This window comes from Tympanuchus pallidicinctus, unplaced genomic scaffold, assembly GCF_026119805.1.
Source record: "Tympanuchus pallidicinctus isolate F22 unplaced genomic scaffold, pur_lepc_1.0 scaffold3, whole genome shotgun sequence".
Taxonomy (NCBI): domain Eukaryota; kingdom Metazoa; phylum Chordata; class Aves; order Galliformes; family Phasianidae; genus Tympanuchus; species Tympanuchus pallidicinctus.
Window position 1 is genome coordinate 6,620,230 of NW_026294747.1, and position 20,281 is coordinate 6,640,510.

Sequence of the window (20,281 nt, forward strand, 5' to 3'; positions counted from 1 at the left end):
ATGTTGTTGGCATGAAACAGCTTGTCAGCTAGCAACACAGCTGGGGTTGTTTAGTGCACTGATCAAGTAAACACCATCAATGCTCAAATAACAATTTGAAATAACAGTTAACAAAAAAAAAAAATCATTTTGCTTTTTAAAAATAAATTACATATAGATTTCCACTTCAGACAATTGCAAGAAGTCCAGAACTTTATGACGCCTAGGCAGTTTTATTTCCGTAATTGCTTTAAGCAATAATAAGCCTAAGCTGCACGACATCCCATCAATCACGACAAACAGGGGAAAATTTCTATGGTATTTATCCGGAGGACGGTCTGTGGATTCGTGATAACTGAAAAAGAATGAAAAGAGGAAAAAAAAAAAAAAAAAAAAGATCAGATGATGCATACCAGTCAGAAGGCATTTAGGCAAGCCAAGGCATAACAGTATCTAGGAGGGTATGTGCTGACAGATGCAGCCACGTTGCAGGACAGCTACATGACACTGGTACTGGATGAGCAATAGGTCTAGGCAGAGCTCCTATGGGACAGTGTCATACTGATTAAGGTTTTAGCATCCGTTCTGCAAAGAACAGCCATCATTTTCCACCCTCTCAGCCATATCTGAGAAGGAGGAGTCAAAAGGACTGCCACAAGATACTGTTAGAGCATGTCAGTATCTGTGATTACGTAGACAGTACTTAAGGCTTTGGAAGGAGACCAAAATTGTTTTTCTTCCCTGGAATGTTTTCTTTTCCATAAAGGTTTTGAGGTTTTTTTGTTTTGTTTTCTTTTACAAAGCTATCCAACAAGAGGTGCTGGACAGAGGGAATAAAGTCACATGATTCTGTTGCTCTGAATACAGTGTACACATCTGGGGCAGCAAGTTGGGAAAGAAGAGTGCTGTGGGTACGGCAAGTACATCTCCCCTTCCCAGGCACTGATGTTGTGATACATCTCTCTTCAGGCATATCCATATCCCAGCCACAGAACAGGAGGGAAGTATTCTGTGTTCCTTATATCTTACTTTTTTTCCTTTGGTAATTGCGCTTCTTCCGAAAGCGCATGTTGATTTTTTGCCACGACACCGTCTTTTCAATTACAGTAGCCTCCACACGGACAAGATCCCTCCTTAAAAATACAGGGAAAAAAAAAAAAGTACCACTTGTTAATTATTTACATTCTCTGCCTGTTGATGAATAGGTTCAGAGGGAGAAGCGACACAAAGGTAACACACATCCTGCTATAAAAAGCCCAGATCCACGAGAACTTTAAGGTCACCAGGGAAGAAGAAGGGACATCTGTCAGTAAGGTGGCTTTGTGGTGCAAAACCAAAAGCCTCAAGGTGCTCTCCGTGGAACAGACAAGTAAGTGCTAGTCTGAAGGGCAGTACTTCTCTGCCACATGAAGGATGAGATCAGAAACAGCTGAGGAAGGCATAATAAGAGAAGCCTGGAGGAACTTGCAGGATTACAGATCAGATAAATTCTTCCGCCATGTTCACAAGGTCTTTCTACCTTTCTTATGATACAGATCAAACCCACCACAGACCCTCCTCCTGTGCTCTGCTAGTCAACACAGAAGACCTTCCTTCTTCTGTAAAGCACCCCAGACAATTGGAATAAAGTCTCCCAACCTTTCTTACTTGAGTAAGTTCGACAGAAATTCAGCTGAAAGTGATTTGGCCACTGTTTCTAGCAGGAAGCACAGGTAATCAGCTACTAGAACAAGTCACTTCTCCCCCACAGCTCTCTTCTCCCTCCCCCTCTTGGTCTGTCCCACTTGCTTACCCCAAATTGGAAGAGAGGGCACACACACACACTGATTTCACACACAGCTTACCTCGCAAACAGGGGAGCTCAGGTTGGGTGGTGACATCACTCAAAGTTTCAAATTGTTTCTAAAACTCACTTCTGCACATGGAAGGAAATTCTCCATGACTAAACATCCTCCTTCCCCAGGGATGAAATGAAGAGAAGAACATGGCCATATTTCCTTCACAAAGCCTTCAAAAGCCACAAAGTAATCCACTGCTCTGTATTACTCTATAAATACACATGAATAAACACCTCCTACCCACCCAGGAAAGCTGCAGAGCACCAGCAGAAGTCCTGCTGAAGTTTGAAAATGAGAGCACTGGGAATTCTGGCTGCCACTTGAAAAAAACCTAGAAAACAGAGTGATGCGAAGCATGTGCTGCAGGACCAGCTACCTGTCTGTTCACTGGCTCCTCTCTGAGAAGATAAACACATTCAGACAAGAGCTTTGGAAAGTGCACTTTTAATCAACAGCCACTATCAAGACAGAAAAGACACCTTCATACAGCATCACTGCAGAGTACCATTAAAAACCAATTAGCACACTAACTTTTCTGCCAGAAGACATTTAAAGAGCGTTTTCTTGACAAACGACTTTGTGCTTATGGGGGGCAGAGGAGAGAAGCCCATCTATCCAGCTGTTCCAGCAAGGTCACTGAGAGGCCAAAGGTTCTGAGACATTTGGCATCCATATTAACATTTACCCTCTGGGGTATAATACCTATCAGTGAATGACTGAATCCTTAAGTGAGGAGAGAAAGACACTCAGAAGAAAAAACTGATACATCTACCTTTACTGACTAGCCCAGAAAATAGACATAAAATAACCTTGATTTTAAAAGACCACCAGGTGACCCTGCCATCCCAGCTAAAAGATGTTATCCAGATTCAGCCCAACAATAGGATCAACAACACTACTGAAATACACAGCAAGAACTATGATACTACGAAACAAACAAAAAAACTGAACCGCACTCCATGAGCTGGATATGTTTTGCCACTACAATTAGGGAGCTTTGCTTTCCAGGTCTAATTTCTGTTCACTGAAGGCAAAAGGAAATCTAAACTCCCACTGACTTCTCATAGGCTTGGACAGTAAAGGCATGTCAGAAACTCACTAATGATGATCACATGGGGAAACTGGAAAGCAGCCAGGCCAGATAAAACAACTCAGTCACTGAAATCTCTGAGCTGCTCTTAGAATAGGCAGAGTTTGCAGCAATACAGCCAAGCCATCCCTGATACAGCTCTCATCGCCAGACGCATCCACTGGCCTAAACCTTGGGTAGCATTCAGCCAACACTGGCATATCTGTAAATAGTTATCCCCCCGTGCACTGCTTATAGATGTTGAAAAGCTTTCAAGCAAACTAAGGGTGTTACTGAGAAATGGGTGAGGTGCAGGTCAAAGCTCAAAGCCAGCAGGTCCCAGTGAGTCCTCCTCTCTATTGTACAAATCCCTAGGAGCTGCTTGTTGGAAAGCTGGAGGAGGGTAGAAACCAACTTGCTGGTAAAGTGCATATAAGCAGAAAAGTTCTCAGCAAAATAGAGCCCAAGGAAAAAGAAATCTTTATTGAATGTCTTAGGTATGACTGGAATGCCTATAAAAATAAGAAAGGGGGAGTCACACATTTCCCAGAGTTTGGGACAGCCAGGACTGTTGCTCTCAGAAAGAAAAACAAAGTGAAGATGCAAAAGCATATCTATCAATCAGATTTTATCTGGAAATAAGAAAAAATTAGGCTGAAACCTCATGGATTTAAGCTGGATTGAAAGCTTTTGTCAGTGAGCAGTGCAAGTGATCCAGGCAACCTATAGCCCCAAAGGAGCATAATTGTCAGAGTAACAACTTCAGCCAAACTCTCTCCCTGCACAGAATAAGTGCATTCAGCATCCTCGTCTAGGAGGAATTTCAGACAATTCTTCATTGCTACTAAAGCCATTGCAAAAACGGTCAGGTGGTAGGAGAAAAATAAGGTTAATTTAAAGGGCAAAAACCTCTCATCAGCTGTACTCTGTATAGAAACAAACAACTTCTTGTCTCAGGAGCATCAAATCATGAGATGAAACTCATGCAAAGCTATGCTTGCTTCTAATCACAGCTTTCAAAATACACAATATTTTTTACATTATACAGCTCAACAAACTACAACTGCATACCACTTGATACCCTTTGTGCCCATCAAACAGACAGCAAGTCACTCAAACAAAAACAAAACCCAACAGATTCCAGAGAAGCCAGCTCCAAGTTCTCAAAACAGTCTCTGCCACACAGATATGTTTTGTTGCACTGCTGGTTTTTGTTTGTTTGTTTTTTAAGGCTTTAGAGAAGTGTCATCTTGGGGGGGTATCTGCTACAGAAAATAAAAACCTGACTACCTGCCCAAAACAGGACAAGTTCCTACCTGCCTCCAAGTCTGAACAGGCAAGTACTCACTGGTGTGTTTATTTTTTAAAACAACAGAAAAACAAAAATGCCTTAGTTTGCATCCAAGCTCTTATCTCCCCTCCAAAACGTTTGTGGTTTAGACACAACTATGAGAAAGAATTGCTGTGACGTGGAGTACCGAGAGCTGGAAAAACTGGAAAGGTTCCCCACATCTCAGAGGATGGCATCTCTTCACTGGCCCTCCACTCTGCCTCCTCCTCCACCAAAATTACTAGAGTTCAGTGTGCAATTTGGTCTGCTTCAAGCAACTGACGGTGCCTTCTGCAGACTTAGAGCACATGCAGGAATCAAACAGGTGCTTTTCTTTGTGTTCTAGAGCTCTTAGGGCACATGCCAAGTACAGCACTCCGGTGTCACTAGTTAGGAAAGCCAGGTGAAGGACAGTGCTAGCAACCTGTCTGGCATGACACATCCCCATTTGCAGAATGTGTCCAGCAGCTGGATTCAGTGATCCTTATGGGTCCCTTCTTTACATATTCTATGATCCTATTATTCTGCAAGATTACGTTTCTGGTACTAGTAAAGGTATTTCCACTTCCTAAAGATCTTCAACAAGTAAAACAATATCTGGCAAAAATTCAAAGGCTCCTGAAGATCTATCATTCCAAATCTCTTCACAGAAGTGCTATAAAGGCTGTCAGCCCTCATAATCCTATCAAACACTAGAAACCCATGGCAGAAATCATGTTATCAATTGTGCAAACATTATTTATAACTCTGGAATACAGACATCCTCCTGGTAATGTAAAAAGGACTCAGAAGTCAAACAGATTTGAATCTGCAAGGCATCAAGATCTACAAGCTCCTCCTTATCTGGCTGTCCTCTGCCAAATTGCTGCAGTTCAAGCTAACACTTAACATGCAGTTCAGTCTGCAGCCAGACCACAGCCAGGACTTCCAGATTCTTAAAGCACTTGCAAGCCACATTATTTTGACTAGCACTTTACCACTAGAACCTCTGGGGAAAGCTACATAGAGCTGATGACTTTGCTTCCAGCCAATGCTAAGAGTTCAACCAGCAACACTGAGTCCACACACCACTTCCGTCTGGTAAAGAAAATGCTGACAAACCAGGTGTTCTGCCCATTTGTATAGCAAGTCTGACAGCTCTAAGATAGAGCTGGTGCCATGATTGTTGGAGGCATGTAACTAGGAAGAAGGGAAAACTTGGAACTCTTCATTTAAGATTAAGACCTGCTGGATTAAATCATGGGTAAAAGGAAATAGTTTTTTTTTAAAAAACAAACAAACAAACAAAACAAAACAAAAAACAACCTTAATTAAGGCACTAAGGGACAAGCATGGATTTCTGGGTTATTTTAGGATGGCTATCACTGCAATTATGGTTAGGGAGTAAAGAGCAAGATTTACTGCTAGTTTGTACAAGACTTACACATCAGAAAACAGAGCCAAGCCAATAGGGGTTAATATCCTACAGTTACCTTAGGAATAGGTACTGTGCTCTATCCTGGCACTACAGTAATAGTTAAGAGCCAGCCAAAGCTGACCAGTTTGTTTTATTTCTGATTTTTTTTCAGAATCCATAGGGCTGGGAAAAGAGATAGCACTGATAAATTCAGGTTTCTCTTCAGGTTGCGGGATAATTCTTGAATGAGATCTCTTACCCCAGGAGTGGTCTTCCAATAAGCGTGAAATCATCAGCACCAACCAGCAAAACCTACGGAAAATAATCAGACATATCAGCGGTTCATCATACTATATCACAGAAATGTGGTGGGATGTTTCCCATAACTGGAACACCACCATTGAGGGCTATCAGCTCCTTAGAAGAGATAGGCTAGGTAGGAAGGGTGGGGGAGTTGCCCTCTATGTCAAAGAGCAGATAGGCTGTGAGGAGCTCCCTCTGGGAAATTGTCAGGAACAGGTTGAGAGCTTGAGCGTTAGAATTAAGGATGGGTCTAACAAAGGCCAGCTGGTGATAGTATGCTACAGGTCACCTGATCAAGGAGAGATTGTTGACGAGGCTTTCTTGCTTCAGATAAGGGAGGCTTTGTGCTCACGGGCTTTTGTCCTGATGGGGGACTTCAACCATCCAGATATCTCTTGGAAAGACCACATGGCGAGTTGCAAGAGGAGGAGGCTCCTGGAATGTGTTGATGATAACTTTCTGGTCCAGGTGTTGGACAGAGCGACCAGAGGTGAAGCATTGCTGGACCTGCTGCTCACCAACGTGGAGGAAATCATTAATGGTGTTAAGGCTGGAGGCAGCCTGGGCTGCAGTGACCACACCCTGGTCAAGTTTGTGATCTCTAGGGATGTGAGTGGCAAAGAGTGGCATCAGGACCCTGAACTTTGGAAGAGCGAACTTCAAGCTGTTCAATGGACTGTTGGCTGAGATCCCCTGGGATGCTGTCTTTAAAAACAAAGATGTTGAGGAGAGCTGGCTGTTCTTCAAGAATGCCTTCATGAGAGCACAAGAACTCTCCGTCCCTCTGAATAAGAAAGCAGGCAGAGGAGGTAGGAAGCCGGCATAGCTCAGTAAGGACCTGCTGGGCACGCTGAACACGAAGAAAGCTGCACACAAGCTCTGGAAACAAGGCTGTGTCACCTGGGAAGAATACAGGGATGCCATCCAGACTTGCAGATGTGGGATCAGGAAAGCCAAGGCACAGGTGGAACTGAAGTTAACATGGCACATGAAAAACAATAGGAAGACTTTCTACAGGTACATTGGCCAGAAGAGACGGGCCAAAGCAAATGTACCTTCTTTGGTAAATGTAAAAGGAGAACCAGCTTCAGTGGATGAAGAGAAAGCTGAGGTACTGAATGAATTCTTTGCCTCAGTCTCCACTGGCAGCCAGGATTCCCGTACTTCTCATGTCCCTGAGCCCTGCACCCCTAAACCTCTAGGTGGAGACTGGGGTTGTAAATCCCTCCCTGCTGTGAGCACAGAGCAGGTCCGAGACCGCCTCATGAGACTGAATGTGTACAAGTCTATGGGGCTGGATGGCGTGCATCGCAGGGCTCTGAAGGAGCTGGCTGAGGTGGTTGCCGAGCTGCTCTCCAACATATTTGAAAAGTCGTGGCTGTCAGGTGAGGTCCCGGATGACTGGAGGAAGGGTCACGTCACCGCCATTGACAAGAAGGGGAGCAAGGAGGACCTGGGGAACTACAGGCCAATGAGTCTCACCTCTGTGCCTGGGAGGATCATGGCACAGATCATCCTAGATGACATGCTTGATCACATGAGAAATGAGCGTGTGATCCAAGACAGCCAGCACAGCTTCACCAGGGGAAGGTCATGCCTGACCAATCTGGTGGCCTTCTATGATGGAGTGACCACATTGGTGGACAAGGGAAAGGCAAGCAATGTCATTTACCTGGACTCGAGCAAGGCCCTTGACATGGTCCCCCACCACATCCTTATCTCCAAATTGGAGGGATGTAGATTTGATGGGTGGACCACTCCATGGATAAGAAATTGGTTGAAAGGCCACAGACAGAGGGTGGTCATCAATGGCTCTGTGTCCAGATGGAGGCCTGTAATGAGTGGCGTCCCCCAGAGGTCTGTCTTGGGACCGGTGCTCTGTAACATCTTTATCAGTGGCATCGATGACAGAATCGAGTGCACCCTCAGCAAGCTTGCTGACAACACCAAGCTGAATGGTGCGGTCAACACGGTTGAGGGAAGGAATGCGATTCAGTGGGACCTCAAGAGGCTAGAAGGGTGGGCCTGGGTGAACCTGATGAGGCTCAACACAGCAGAGTGCAGAGTTTTGCAAGTGGGCCAGAGGAATTCCAGGCGTCCATACAGACTGGAAGAAGCAGTCCTTGAGAGCAGCCCTGAAGAGAAGGACCTGGGGGTCCTGATGGATGAAAAACTTAACATGAGCCAACAAGTGTGCTCTTGTGGCTTGGAAGGCAAATGGTATCCTGGGCTCCATCGGAAGGGGGTGGCCAGCAGGGACAGGGAGGTGATTGTCCCCCTCTACTCTGCTCTTGTGAGGCCCCATCTGCAGTACTGCGTCCAAGTGTGGAGCCCCCAGTACAAGACAGGGAGCTGTTGGAGAGGGTCCAGAGGAGAGCCACAAAGATGATAAGGGGACTGGAGCACCTCCCCTATGAGGACAGGCTGAGGGAGCTGGGCTTGTTCAGCCTGGAGAAAAGAAGGCTGCGGGGTGACCTCATTGTAGCCTTTCAATACCTAAAGGGAGCCTACAAACAGAAGGGGAATCAACTCTTTGAAAGGGTTGATAACTGTAGGATGAGGAGAAATGGTTTTAAGTTGAGGAAGGGAAGATTTAGGTTGGACATCAGCAGGAAGTTCTTTACAGAGAGAGTGGTGAGGTGCTGGAACAGCTACCCAGAGAGGTTGTGGATGCCCCGTCCCTGGAGGTGTTCAAGGCCAGATTGGATGGGGCCATGGGCAGCCTGGTCTAGCACTGAACGGGGAGGTTGGTGGCCCTGCATGTGGCAGGGGGGTTGGGGATTCATGATCCTTGAGGTCCTTTCCAACCCTGCTTGTTCTGCAATTCTGTGATACCAGCAATATTTTCCAAATTCTGTAGCCACCATACAGGAGCCAAACTGCTTAAAAATGGGTCTTTACATGTTTCAGACCTGGCATAATTACTAGAGAGTACCAGTGGAGAATGGCAGCTCACAGGCAAGAAACAGATTCATAAAACAGACAGACTTCCAGAACTTCATTTTAAAATATACTTTAGAAGTATCTTTCACACCGATCAGAACATACTGAACTTTCCTGTTCTGGCTCACCAACAGCTGTAAAAGATACAAAAAGCAATACAGGGAAGAATACAGTTTTGCATGGGTGCTGAATGAGAGGCAGCTCCTAAAATCATTGGGTTTTATAGCAATTGCAACATACCCTCTACAGAAACACTTTAATCATTGTCCTCCCTGAGGCCTCAAGATGGACAGTAAAAAATGAATAGCTGAGGTTGGTTCACCACCACAGAGACAAACCCTTTCATTTCAGGGCATTTCAATCACACACTCATCCAAGAAGAAGGAGAAATAATAAGAGAAGTTCTCATGAGAAGAGACAGCATTTCATACAGATTGCCTCCTTCCATGCTAACTGTACGGTAGAAGTTTAAAAGCAACATAGAAATGGATGTTAGGTGTTCTACTTTTTCCTTTAAAAAGATATTTTTCAGTGAAATTCCTACAGGAGTATGATGGTGTTGGGTTATGGTGGTTAGGCAAGTTCTTAACCTTCATTTTCTCAAAGACCTCTGTTCTCCTGCTTGGCTGCTCTGTGCAAGTCACTTCTCCGCTGTATGTGAAGACGCAGGACATAGATGAAAACATAGCTAAGTACAGTCACCTTTAAGCAGGACTTTCAGAGCTAATTGTCCTGAAAGTCCTGAAATTGAATTGCCCTTCTCTCCTTAACTGCTTGCTTGGCTCTAACAACTCAATTTTAATCCAACAAAATCCTACTTCAGAGTCTTCCATTTAAAGTTTCATTTAAACTTTCATTTAAAGTTTTAATTAATTAATTTTAATTTAATTAATTAATTTAATTAATTTTAATTAATTAATTTTAATTAATGAGCCTCTACAAGTTCCTGCTAGTTAACCGAGACTAGGGATAAATATGTTGAGTTGCATCTTGGCAATTCTCCCCTACATGCAGCATCCCTCTCCCTCCACCCAACACGCTCAGCATGATAACGATCTTGGAAAGCTCTGAGCAGTGACAGCTCCTCTGGGAGTACTGTCAGTGTTTTGGGTGTAGTAGTCTCAAGGTAAACAGTCTTTCTTTCACTGTCATCTCTAAAAACAACAATTGTAATTTTCTTTTTTTGTATGAAGTTAGTACAACAGAAATCTGTCTTCTAACAGAGTCTGTCACAACTCATTCCAACCGCATTCAACAGAAACCACATTAACATTATCACTAACAACACACCTCAGATTGCAATAAAACTAAGACGAGAAAAAAAAGCTGAAAATAAAGATGGGAGATCCCACAGGAGCTCTTCAAGACTTTTGAAAAACTGGTTATGAATTTTGCCTCAGGAAACGTTCGCAGCAGAAACAGCCCGGAGGTCACAGGCACTGTGGACAAGGCACGTTACCTTTTCCATCCGGATTCGGTCTCCACATTCAGCCTGTAGCACATTGTCCATCATAATTAAGTCTTCACTGGTTATTTTGTACTGTTTGCTGGCAAAGTGAACCACAGCAAAGAGCCTCCCGTACTGCCCTGTTGCAATCAGCTCATTCACCTTTTGCACCACTTCTGTTGGCAAAGAGCAGAGAAGAAATCAGAGCAGAAAACCCAACAAAGTGTAAAGAGTCGATCAGAATTAACTCAGCCACACTGCTCTTCCACCTACACTGTTACCTTTTGGGAATCTCAAAGAAGTTCAAGAAGGGTGTAGATGTGTACTTAGGGACATGATTTAAGGGGCAATATTGGTAGTCAGTGTGCAGTTGGACTAGATGATCTTGAAGGTCTTTTCCAACCTTAATAATTTATGATAAGAGCAATGCTGTTTCCTACAGAGCATGAGTCACCCTTTTGCAAACCTTTCTGCCTTCTGGTTGCTGTAAGAACTTACTCTTAGTAAGCATGCAAGCAGACACCTATAAATATATCATGCAACTAATTCCAAGCAGTTCATTTCTCAGCCTCTTTCTTAGGCATCCTGAAATGCACTGTACTCAAATACAATGCATTTGAGAAGAGAGTGCTTGTCTACACATCTGGAATGGAGCTCTCCTCAATTTCCAAGTAATGCATGAAAAGGCCAGGACACTAAATACTTGGTAAAGCAACCAGGAACATCAAGAGCAGTTCTGCAAAGCACACAGGAAGAAGGACTCCAGCACGCTAACAAAACCTGGCCTAAGAACCTGCAGCAAAAGCTGGAAAGACTTCCAGAAAAGCTCTTCCTATACGCACATGCAACTAGAGCAAGGTGCCAGGAGCAGTATAAATTCCAGGGACAAGGTCCTCCATAGCACATGCACATAACTCAGATTTCTGTGATCAACTTCCTGTGCAGTGAAGCCAAAAATCAAGTTTTACAAGAACATCAAAAGTTCCTTTTTAATGAGTGCTATTCCCCTGCCAAATAGCAGCTTTCCACCATCTCAGGCTGATCAGAAAAAGAGTAACTTTGCTATAACTGGAAAAATTGACTTTCTTCATTGTCCTCACAAGTGGCTGAATCCCTGCTGTTTTCTTGGAATGTAAACAAACTATAATAACCATTTGGGATAGACAAGCACTTACAACTAAACTAAATCCAACACTTACAGGAACACTGTGAAAGTGTCCAAGTTTCAAACCAGCAAACTATTACAGGTAGAGGTTAGAAGAGAAATTGTTTCACAAGACAGTAGTTAGTACAATTCTCACTAAAACTAAGGGCTGTGCTTCTGTGTTGCTGGAACTGCCATCCCAGGAGAAAAGTCCCCTGCGTATTCTCTGATTCAGAGTGCTCCACTCCCAGAAGCCCACAGAGAAGTATGATACCTTTGTCTTTGTTACAAACCCAATGCACAACAGGATACAACAAATTTATTTCAGATCTAAACTGATGATACATGTATTTCAGTAGTACTGTGGTCAACATCTCAAAACCAGCATTTCAAAACACTGACCTTGGCAAAAAAAAAACAAACAGCAAACTTCTAACAAGGTTTACTCCCTCACCAAATTTCAACTTTCTACCACACAACTTCTTCATCTTTTTATATCAGAAAAGGATAAGTGTTCTTTAACATACATGGACTCTGAAGTTATTGCTTGCTCTTCCAAACATTTCTAATGACAGGACACATCAATGGATACTACCATCTGACTGTTAGGACAGCTTGAATCTCAGCATCATGTGGAATGGTGGTCCTAAAATATCCACGTCTGTTTCCACAGACAGTGGGAGAATATCAGGCAGAATTCAAATGCTCTAGTTGCTGTTTGCTTTGGATAAGCACAGCCAGGAGATAGCAATGCAAGCTCATAAACAGTAGGAGGTTACAAGGCACGGAAATCACAACAACCCCAACGATCCCATGTGAAGCAGTCAGAAGAACATGGGACCTTATTCACCCCAGGGCGTCAGCAAATCAAATAAAGCAGTTTATGGTTCACTGCTGGGTCAAATCATTCTCTGGGACAGAACACTTATCTGTCACTTGAGCAATTCCAGACATGCAGAGAAAATGAAAAGCAGGATAAAAACAAAGTCAGAGAGAAGACCTGGAAGAAGCAGCTCTCTCCAAGGCATATCACTCTCACAGTTATTACCACATTTTTGCTATGCTATGGGAAACTATCTGTTAAAACAATGGCAAAGCTTTGCTTCTCTCCTTCCACTGTTTCCTTGTAGATCTCTCTCCTTCACTTCTCAGGCCTCTCCAAACTATAGCCTTCAGAATGTCCTTTCAGGTGCCTTTCACTGATGTCCTAGAAGCTAATGCAACAAGACAGTAAGACAGCCTGTTAATAAAAAGCTCCTTTCTTTCACGTAGCAGATGACTGCTAATTGCCCACCACCACAGGAGCTGTAAGAGAAATTCACCCGCTAGGGCTTGCTACTGTTCTGAGAAACGTTCTGTACCTGTGCTGGCTTTTCTTCTACCATCTGTAGCAGGGCATGGATGACAACTGCCCCTCCCAGACAAGATAAGGCTACATACATATTGCCTTCTCTGTATTTCCATATCTCTACCAGCCAGGGGGAACCAGTGTCTGGTTGTTCAACAGCTACATTCATATGCTGACTTGTGAGGTTAACTCCTGTCTGATCCACAGGCTTCTACCAAGAGGACTAGTGCCTGCGTTCAGTGATCCTGACAAAATGTGTGGACAAGCATGCATTCTCTAACGCTGTTTTGCTTCCCACCTGCTTGCTGCCTAATGCCACATCTCTGTCATGTGCACACTGTCCAACTGCATATAATGGCTCCAGCATTCTGTATTATTCACTAAGAAATATCAGCTCTCTGATGTGCCCACTATCCAATTGCTTATGCTGGCTTCCGCATTTTGTTGTATCCACTAGAAGAAAAGACAGCTGTTCCCTCCAGTTGAAAAGCCACACTTTATGCTTTAGGTAGCAACACATCCCATCAAATAAGAGCCCTTGGAGAGCAGTATGACCTGTCAGGCTGTCACAAACTAAAGGACTTCATAATCTACCCAAATCTCTAATACAGGCAGTCAGAGCATGAGTCCAGTGACACTAAAAGGAAAGAACAAAAAGCCTGAATCACTGAAGACACTGATATAAACTCAGTCAAGTCACCAGTGTCAACACTAGAGTGTGAAGCTTCACTTGGAGACTTGAGACCCTTACCTGCATGGTGCTTTGCTTCTTCCACTGGATTTGGCAATTTCACTTCAGGCCATGGGGGTGAAGTCAGAGATGTTTTGGCAACAATCCTGTGAACGATAAGGTTGATAAAGAAGATCCATGTGTAACAAACAGATCTCTCCAAAAGATGCAAAAAACACAAACATTTGGCTTCATTTCTGAGCTCAGTTCGCAAAAGCTCTGCCTAACACAGTCACTGCTCCCAGGACCCAATGTCATTTAGGTCTACCATGAAATGCTGTAAACTTTAAATAAATGGAATAAACACCTCAGTGGTTGGTTTGTTTTGCACCCTTCCTATCACAACATGGGGAAAATGGATTTTTTTTCCCCCCACTTACCACTTCAGAATGTTATTTGAAATAGATCAAAACAACAGATCACAAAGAAACCAACAGAATTAACATAAAATTCAGCTAAGCTGGGTTGTGGCTTGCCCTGATGATCTGCAGCTAGATGTGCTAATGATGATCAAGCCCACTGATCACCACCTACTTTCCACCACCACCTTTTTACTGACTGGACCAGTTGGAGCAGACATACCTAAAGCCCTGCTTGCATATAAGTTTTAGATGAAGGTCTCTTATTAAGCTTTTCCACAGATATATCCTTTGACATTCCCACTGAACGCCATTCTTTATCAGAATCAGAAAAATATGGATTTGATGGGTGGACTGTTCAGTAGAAGAGGAATTGGTTGTGAGACTATCCAGAGAATGGCAATCAATGGCTCCATGTCCAGATGGAGATTGGTGATGAGTGGTGCCCTTCTGGTCAGTTCTGGGACCAGCATTTTTTTTTTTTTTTTTTAAACACCTTCGTCAACAATGGGATCAAGTGCACCCTCAGCAAGTTTGTGGATGACACTGAGCTCTGGAGGGCAGCCAGCACACCAGATGCCATTCAGAAAGACCTAGACAGGCTGAGCAGTGAGCTCAGGGAAACATCCCGAGGTTCAACAAAACCAAGTGCAAGGACTGCACCTGGGTCATGGCCCAGTATCAATACAAGCTGGAGGATATAAGGATGTAACAGAGCCCTGCAGAAAAGAGAGGGTACTGGTGTATGGCACTTGGACATGAGCCAGCAATGTGCCCTCACAGCCCAGAAAGCCAACTGTATCCTGGGCCACATCAAAAGAAGAGTGGCCAGCAGGGCAAGGGAGTTCCTGCCCCTCTGCTCTGCGCTGGTGAGACCTCACCTGGAGTACTGCATCCAGATGTGAAGTCCTTACTGCAGGAGAGACATGAACCTGCTGGAGTGTGTAGAGGAGGACCACTAATGTGATGGAACACCTCCTCTGTGAGGACAGGCTGAAACAGCTGTTCAGCCTAGAGAATAGAAGGCTCCAGGGAGACATGGAGTATCTAAAGAGGAGCTGTAAGAAAGAAGGGAACAGACTCTTTAGCAGGGTCTGTTGTGACAGGACAAGCAGAAATGGATTCAAACTTTCATCTAGTGTCGATGTAAGGAAGAAGGCTTTTTAACACTAAAGGTAATGAAGCACTGAAACAGGTTGCCTAGAGTGGTGGATGCCCTGTCCCTGAAGACTCGCAAGGTCAGGCTGGATGGAGTTCCGAACACCCCAACCAAGCTGTCTTGTGTCCCTGTTCACTGCAGGGGAGTTGGACCAGATGGCCTTTAAGGGTCCTTTCCAACTTAACTCTATGATCCAAGTTACCACTACAGCTGAGAGACTGAACACATAATGTTCCGCACCCTGCTTCAGTACCAGCACAAAGCCCTGCAATTATCCAATAGTGGGGTGTCATCTAGGAGGCATCAACTTGCCTCTGACTGTGAGGAAGGGCTAAGGAGCATTCTTAAATCAGCCTTAAACACTATGAATACTAACACATCCTTTTATACTCTACTTGTAATGCTCTTCTCTGTGAAATAGTTTTGAGAGGGTCCTAAGACCACAGCTGGGTTCTTTACAGGAGAGTTATGAGGCTGCTCTTCCTTTGTCACTTCCAGCTGCAAAACCTGAATGGCAATAATAACTTTCTCTCACCCCAGGTGCAATTCAGCACGTTACAATACAAGTACTCAACCCAAAAGCTTCCTCTGTGTCATTACCATGTCTGTCTACAACCTATAACATGCTGGGGAGGGACAAAGAGAGATCTCTTAGACCTACGCCTGTCTTCATTCAGGTAGCTCACAAAAAGGAGCAGAAGCATGCACCATCTCGCATTCAGCCAGCCAAGCACAAGCATCATTCCTCAACTTATTTCTAAAAGGGGCCAATTAAATCCTTATTCATCGTGAACAGGTAGCTTTCACTGTTGTGACATAAAATTGCTTTAATAGCATTTCTTTTCAAAATACTTTGTAACAACATTGCTGAGGCAAGAGCCTTTCCATTTTAAGACTTCACATCAGTTCCTGCAGTCCCTACTGGGATCATCCTGGGAGAGTTCTGAGCGTTTCCCTTTTAGGATCTTTAATAGACCATGGGATCAACTCAAACTACTCAGCAACTCAACTGCATCTCACATCAGCAACTCACATCAACTCAAACTCAGCAAGTTATTGTACTTGAAAACTGCTCTAACTTGCTCCACCTAAATGTTGCTCTGTTACTTACTGAAAATGGTACATGGTTATCACAAGGTGCAACACCTTCATTTTAGTGAAACACTGGGGGTTTGAATGCAAGCAGGGAACGGCATTGACGCAGAAGACCAAAAGCAGCTAGGGGTATTTAGCTATCAGCCAGAAACATTTTTTCATTACCTGTTACAGTGAAGTCTCTCTGCTTTTCTCAGGAATATCACTGGGAGGGAAGCTCTGTCTGAAAACTGAACTGATTCTTTACAACCTCAAGCCCTGTACAGCCATATTGCAGGTATCCACATGCGTATGCTGCTCTTATCGACAGCAGTGCAGACAGCACTAAATCATGAGAGCCCTAATAAAAAAAATCAGAGCTAAACAACAATTAACTCTGCTCTAATACGCCACTGGGTGTTAATTCAAAAATGAAATGCTACGTACAGCTCACAGCATGAGTTCAAACAGTAAAAATGCAAATAGCACTTGCTTGTAATTAGCTGTTTTTCAAGATCTGGACAAGAAGCAGCAAGGAGAACCAGAGGCAACTGTTTACTTCTCTGCATTAGAGACAGTTACAGAAAACTATTGATTTGTTCCCTAAGAAACAGTGGAGAGAAGAGTGCCACTCTAACCAAGAGCAGCACTTTGCACATGCAATGCTTTCATCACAACTGCGGTACGCCCTCCAGGAGGTCGGGAAAGGAGGCACAAGGCCCACACAGCTGCATTTAGAGATTATTCAGAGAGGTGCCAAATGCCTTCCGTCAGAGCAGGACACATGGCTGAAAGGCAGCAGATTACAGTTCCTTATTAAGCAATGATTTAGTAAAAGGGAGGTAGATTCACCCTGGATCTCAATTTGATTATCAGAAAGATACTGGTTTCTGAAATTTGAAGAGAGAGGTTCTGCTCATTAATTACCATCTATAAAACAATGGAAAGGTCAGAATTTCCTGGAGGCTGAGATCCACATTTTCCATAACTCACTCAGGATGCACAAGCCATTCAGGAAAAGAATATTAGATGATAGCTTTTGAAGGCAACATTAACACTGTGTTCGACTGGTTTACTCAGTAATGCAAAAAAAGCCCCTTAAAGAGCTTAAATTAACAGAAACTCAAAGTAATTGCTAGCACCAAGGCTTTCTGGGCTTGTTGTAGGGTTTAATAACAATGTTGTGCACTGTGCCGTGGAGGCTGAGATTCAAACTGTGTTCCCACACATAGAAGAGACTACCCCTTCAATCCTCCTGCAGCACAGATGAATTTTGTCATTTCCCCCAGATGCTGCTCTTAGGACTTCCTTATCTCTGCAGTGTCCCCTTCTGGGGAAAGCAAGAAGTAGCACAGCCAGCAGCTCGAAACAAGTATTTTTGTACTAGGTCTCAACAGAGGAAACAAAACGAAGACACAAGCAAGCATTTCTAGAAGTGCTGAAATTAACAAAGCCTAAAGTCTGCTGAACTGATGTCCTCTAGCAACTGGCCTCTTAATTACATCTTATAAAAAGCTCAAATTCAGTATTTATGAGAGAACAGCAACTCCTGCTAGGAAATAAACTTCACCTATACCTAGACAAGCAACAGCTGAGCGGCTTCTCTTGCTGTTTGCTATGGACTGAACCACACTGCAGCCTTTAGCTCAGTGGAAGGTTTAATTATCTCTTTATTCAGCTTCACAAGGCAATGCAAGTGGCCTAGCACAGGTGACAAAGGGGAGGCAGAGTGTCTAAATCTTATTCAGAAGTAAAAAACGAAGGGATCTGGTAAGTCTCTCTCCTATAGAGAAACAGGCTCCTGGCTCCATTCCCCCTCCCACACTCCTCCTGGTAAGCAAGGGGGCAAAAATGAAAGCAGAGTGTCATTTGACATTACCCTTCCTGTAGAGATGTGCTCTGGGAGCTCTGGAGGCGAACCACAGATGAAAACAAGAAAGCTAAAAAAGGAGAGAAGGAGAAAGTATTAAAACCAAGCAGCAACAGTTGGACTCTTAGTCTTTTAGTGAGGCAATAGTACAGTGATGCTGAAGGAAACATCACCACTTCCTGATACTGTTTTCTGCCTATAAAACTTTATTCAGGTTCTACCACAATGAAGAATGCAAAAGAAGGCACATGACCATAGAATCATAAATGTTGGAAAGGACCTCCCAGATTGATACGTTGATAACCCACTAACCACATCCCTTGGTGTGGTACCTCCATGGCTCTTGAACACCTCCAGGTATGATGACTCCACCACTTCCCTGGGCAACCTGTTCCTCTTTTTGAGATTTATTTTTTTTTTAAAAAAAAAACTAATATCCAATCTGAAGCTCCCCTGGTGCAACTTGAGGCCATCACTTCTCATCCTATTGCTGTTACCTGGGAGAAGAGGCTGGCTGCTTCCCCACCGCAGTCTCCTGTCAGGGAGTTGTAAAGAGCCATACGGTCTCCCCCAAGCCTCCTCTTCTCCACTGGAAACAATCCCAGTTCCCTCAACCACTCTCGATGAGAGTTATGCTCTAGACCCTTCACTGGAAGAAAACTGCACACAATCTCAAGATGTGGCCTCATCAATGCTGACAAAGGACTGTCAGCTGTGTGTAGCACTGCATGAGAGCAAGAGAAAGGTCTTATCCTACAAGCACACTTGGCTCAAGTGCCACTTCCAGCAAGACAGAACAGATACACGAAGAGTGCACCTCAAAGCGATACACTCATAGCACCCTACCTCCTTGAAAGAACAACAGAACAAAACAACCAAGGGGCACAGGGGAGCAAGTGGTCTGAACTGTCGTGTGCTTTCTTAACTCCGCACTGTTGCTAAAAGGATCCCTCCCAAAATGGGGACAAGAACGCTTACACTTCATTTCTCAGGTGATTCTAGGCAAATTTTTTGAGTCTTAGGAAGTTTTCAACTAAAAGCCCACCACAGGAGTGTGGCTTGAAGTCCTGGGGACTCCAAGCAGATACCACAACCCCAAGGGAAGACCAAATGGAAGAGCAGAAGGTACACCAGGTTTGGTTTCACTGCTTTTGTGTCTGGATTTCCACCATTCCAGATGTTGATTTTCTTCTAGGCCGGAGGGATAGGGAGTTATGGAGCTAAATAGGTGAGAATAACAAACACAGCAAGAACAGCGGCTTACTACAACCCAGAATCACAGAATCACTCAGGTTGGAAAAAACCACTACGATCAACAAATACAACCATCAACCCAACCCCACCATACCCACTAACAGTGTAACTCACGTTACACTTTAGAATATAGATTCAGTATTTTCAGAGGAGAGACCCAGGAACATATGCTGAGAGGCTAATCATCTCAGAAACAGCAACAAGCCTTGCTGAAGCAATTTTCTCAATTAAAACGCACAGTTCCCTTACAGGATCACCGCCTTCCTCACCCACCAGCCAAAAGGCACGCTGAAAGCCCCTTAACCCCAAACCCACCGGCTCACCCCACCTTCACGGAGGCGAGCCACACGTAGCTCTTCACAGCACACCCCCTCACAAAGTCACAGAGCCGACTTTTCACGCACGTTTCCCCTCGCGTTCCTCACAGCCCGCCCTGCGAGCAGCAAGAAGCCAGAGACGAAGGCTGGCCGTTCCCACCCAGCCGTCCCTCACCTGCCGCTCGCCGCCTGACTGCTGCTGCCAGCGCCGCCATGACAGCATCCCCCCTCCGACCCGGAAGCGGAAATGCCCGTGGGGCCAAGATGGCTGCGGAGGCGGCTGAACGGCTGCTGGAGCTGCTGAGGGAGGAGCGGGAGGCTGAGCTCGCCGAGAGAAGGTAGCGCCATGGCCCTATAGAAACCCTTCAGCACACTCTTATAGGACCGAAGCTCTATATGAACCCTATAGCAGCGCTCATATGAGACCTGCTGTCAGCTATGGGGCTCACCTCTATAGGGTCAACTCGCCCCTATCAGACTGAGTCACTTATGGGCTCTGACCTCACTGTGTTGGTAGTTGGGGCCCCTTGACCTCCATAGTCTGCACATATCTCTGTCCTGCTGCTTCTGTCCTGCTGCTTAAAACTCCCCTAGCCCCAGTCTGTGAGACAAATTGGAAAAGTAAAAGTTGAACAAGGTGGATTTTCTTTCCTTCTTTCCTCCCTGTCAATCTATCAAAAAATAAAGAATCCACCTAATTGCTCTGGCTAATGCTGAGCCA

At 44.4% G+C, this 20,281-nt stretch overlaps 2 protein-coding genes across 5 annotated transcripts in view; one reads left to right on the forward strand and one right to left on the reverse strand.

Annotated features, from left to right (window-relative positions):
• Nucleotides 1-192: 192 nt before the first annotated feature.
• Nucleotides 193-19,879, reverse strand: MRPL21 (mitochondrial ribosomal protein L21). 3 transcript variants are annotated; one of them, XM_052696197.1, is made up of 7 exons: nt 19,648-19,879; nt 17,999-18,059; nt 13,549-13,634; nt 10,318-10,481; nt 5,872-5,924; nt 1,009-1,112; nt 193-334 (listed from the first exon to the last, which is right to left on the reverse strand). In XM_052696197.1, the coding sequence occupies exons 1-7, from the start codon at nt 19,781-19,783 to the stop codon at nt 270-272; spliced, it is 669 nt and encodes a 222-aa protein (XP_052552157.1). In that variant the 5' UTR covers nt 19,784-19,879; the 3' UTR covers nt 193-269. The 3 variants fall into 3 exon arrangements, with proteins under 3 accessions (XP_052552157.1, XP_052552158.1, XP_052552159.1); XM_052696198.1 differs by having other exon boundaries at nt 19,736-19,826; XM_052696199.1 differs by lacking the exon at nt 19,648-19,879 and adding an exon at nt 18,968-19,096.
• The window catches only part of IGHMBP2 (immunoglobulin mu DNA binding protein 2), a 35,510-nt gene continuing 35,012 nt past the window's right edge, over nt 19,784-20,281 (forward strand). For both annotated transcript variants that reach the window (XM_052696176.1, XM_052696177.1), the window contains exon 1: nt 19,784-19,898. In XM_052696176.1, coding sequence (XP_052552136.1) covers nt 19,825-19,898 — 74 coding nt within the window. In that variant the 5' untranslated portion in view covers nt 19,784-19,824. The remainder of the gene's footprint in view (nt 19,899-20,281) is intronic.

Coding starts and splice junctions, on each gene's coding strand:
- MRPL21 (XM_052696197.1), bottom strand. CDS start 19,783: ATGCTGTCATGGCGGCGCTGGCAGCAGCAGTCAGGCGGCGAGCGGCAG. Junction 10,482..13,548: donor AGAAGCAAAGCACCATGCAG/GTAAGGGTCTCA, acceptor CTTTGCCAACAG/AAGTGGTGCAAAAGGTGAAT. Junction 335..1,008: donor CAATTACCAAAGGAAAAAAA/GTAAGATATAAG, acceptor ATTCTTTTTCAG/TTATCACGAATCCACAGACC.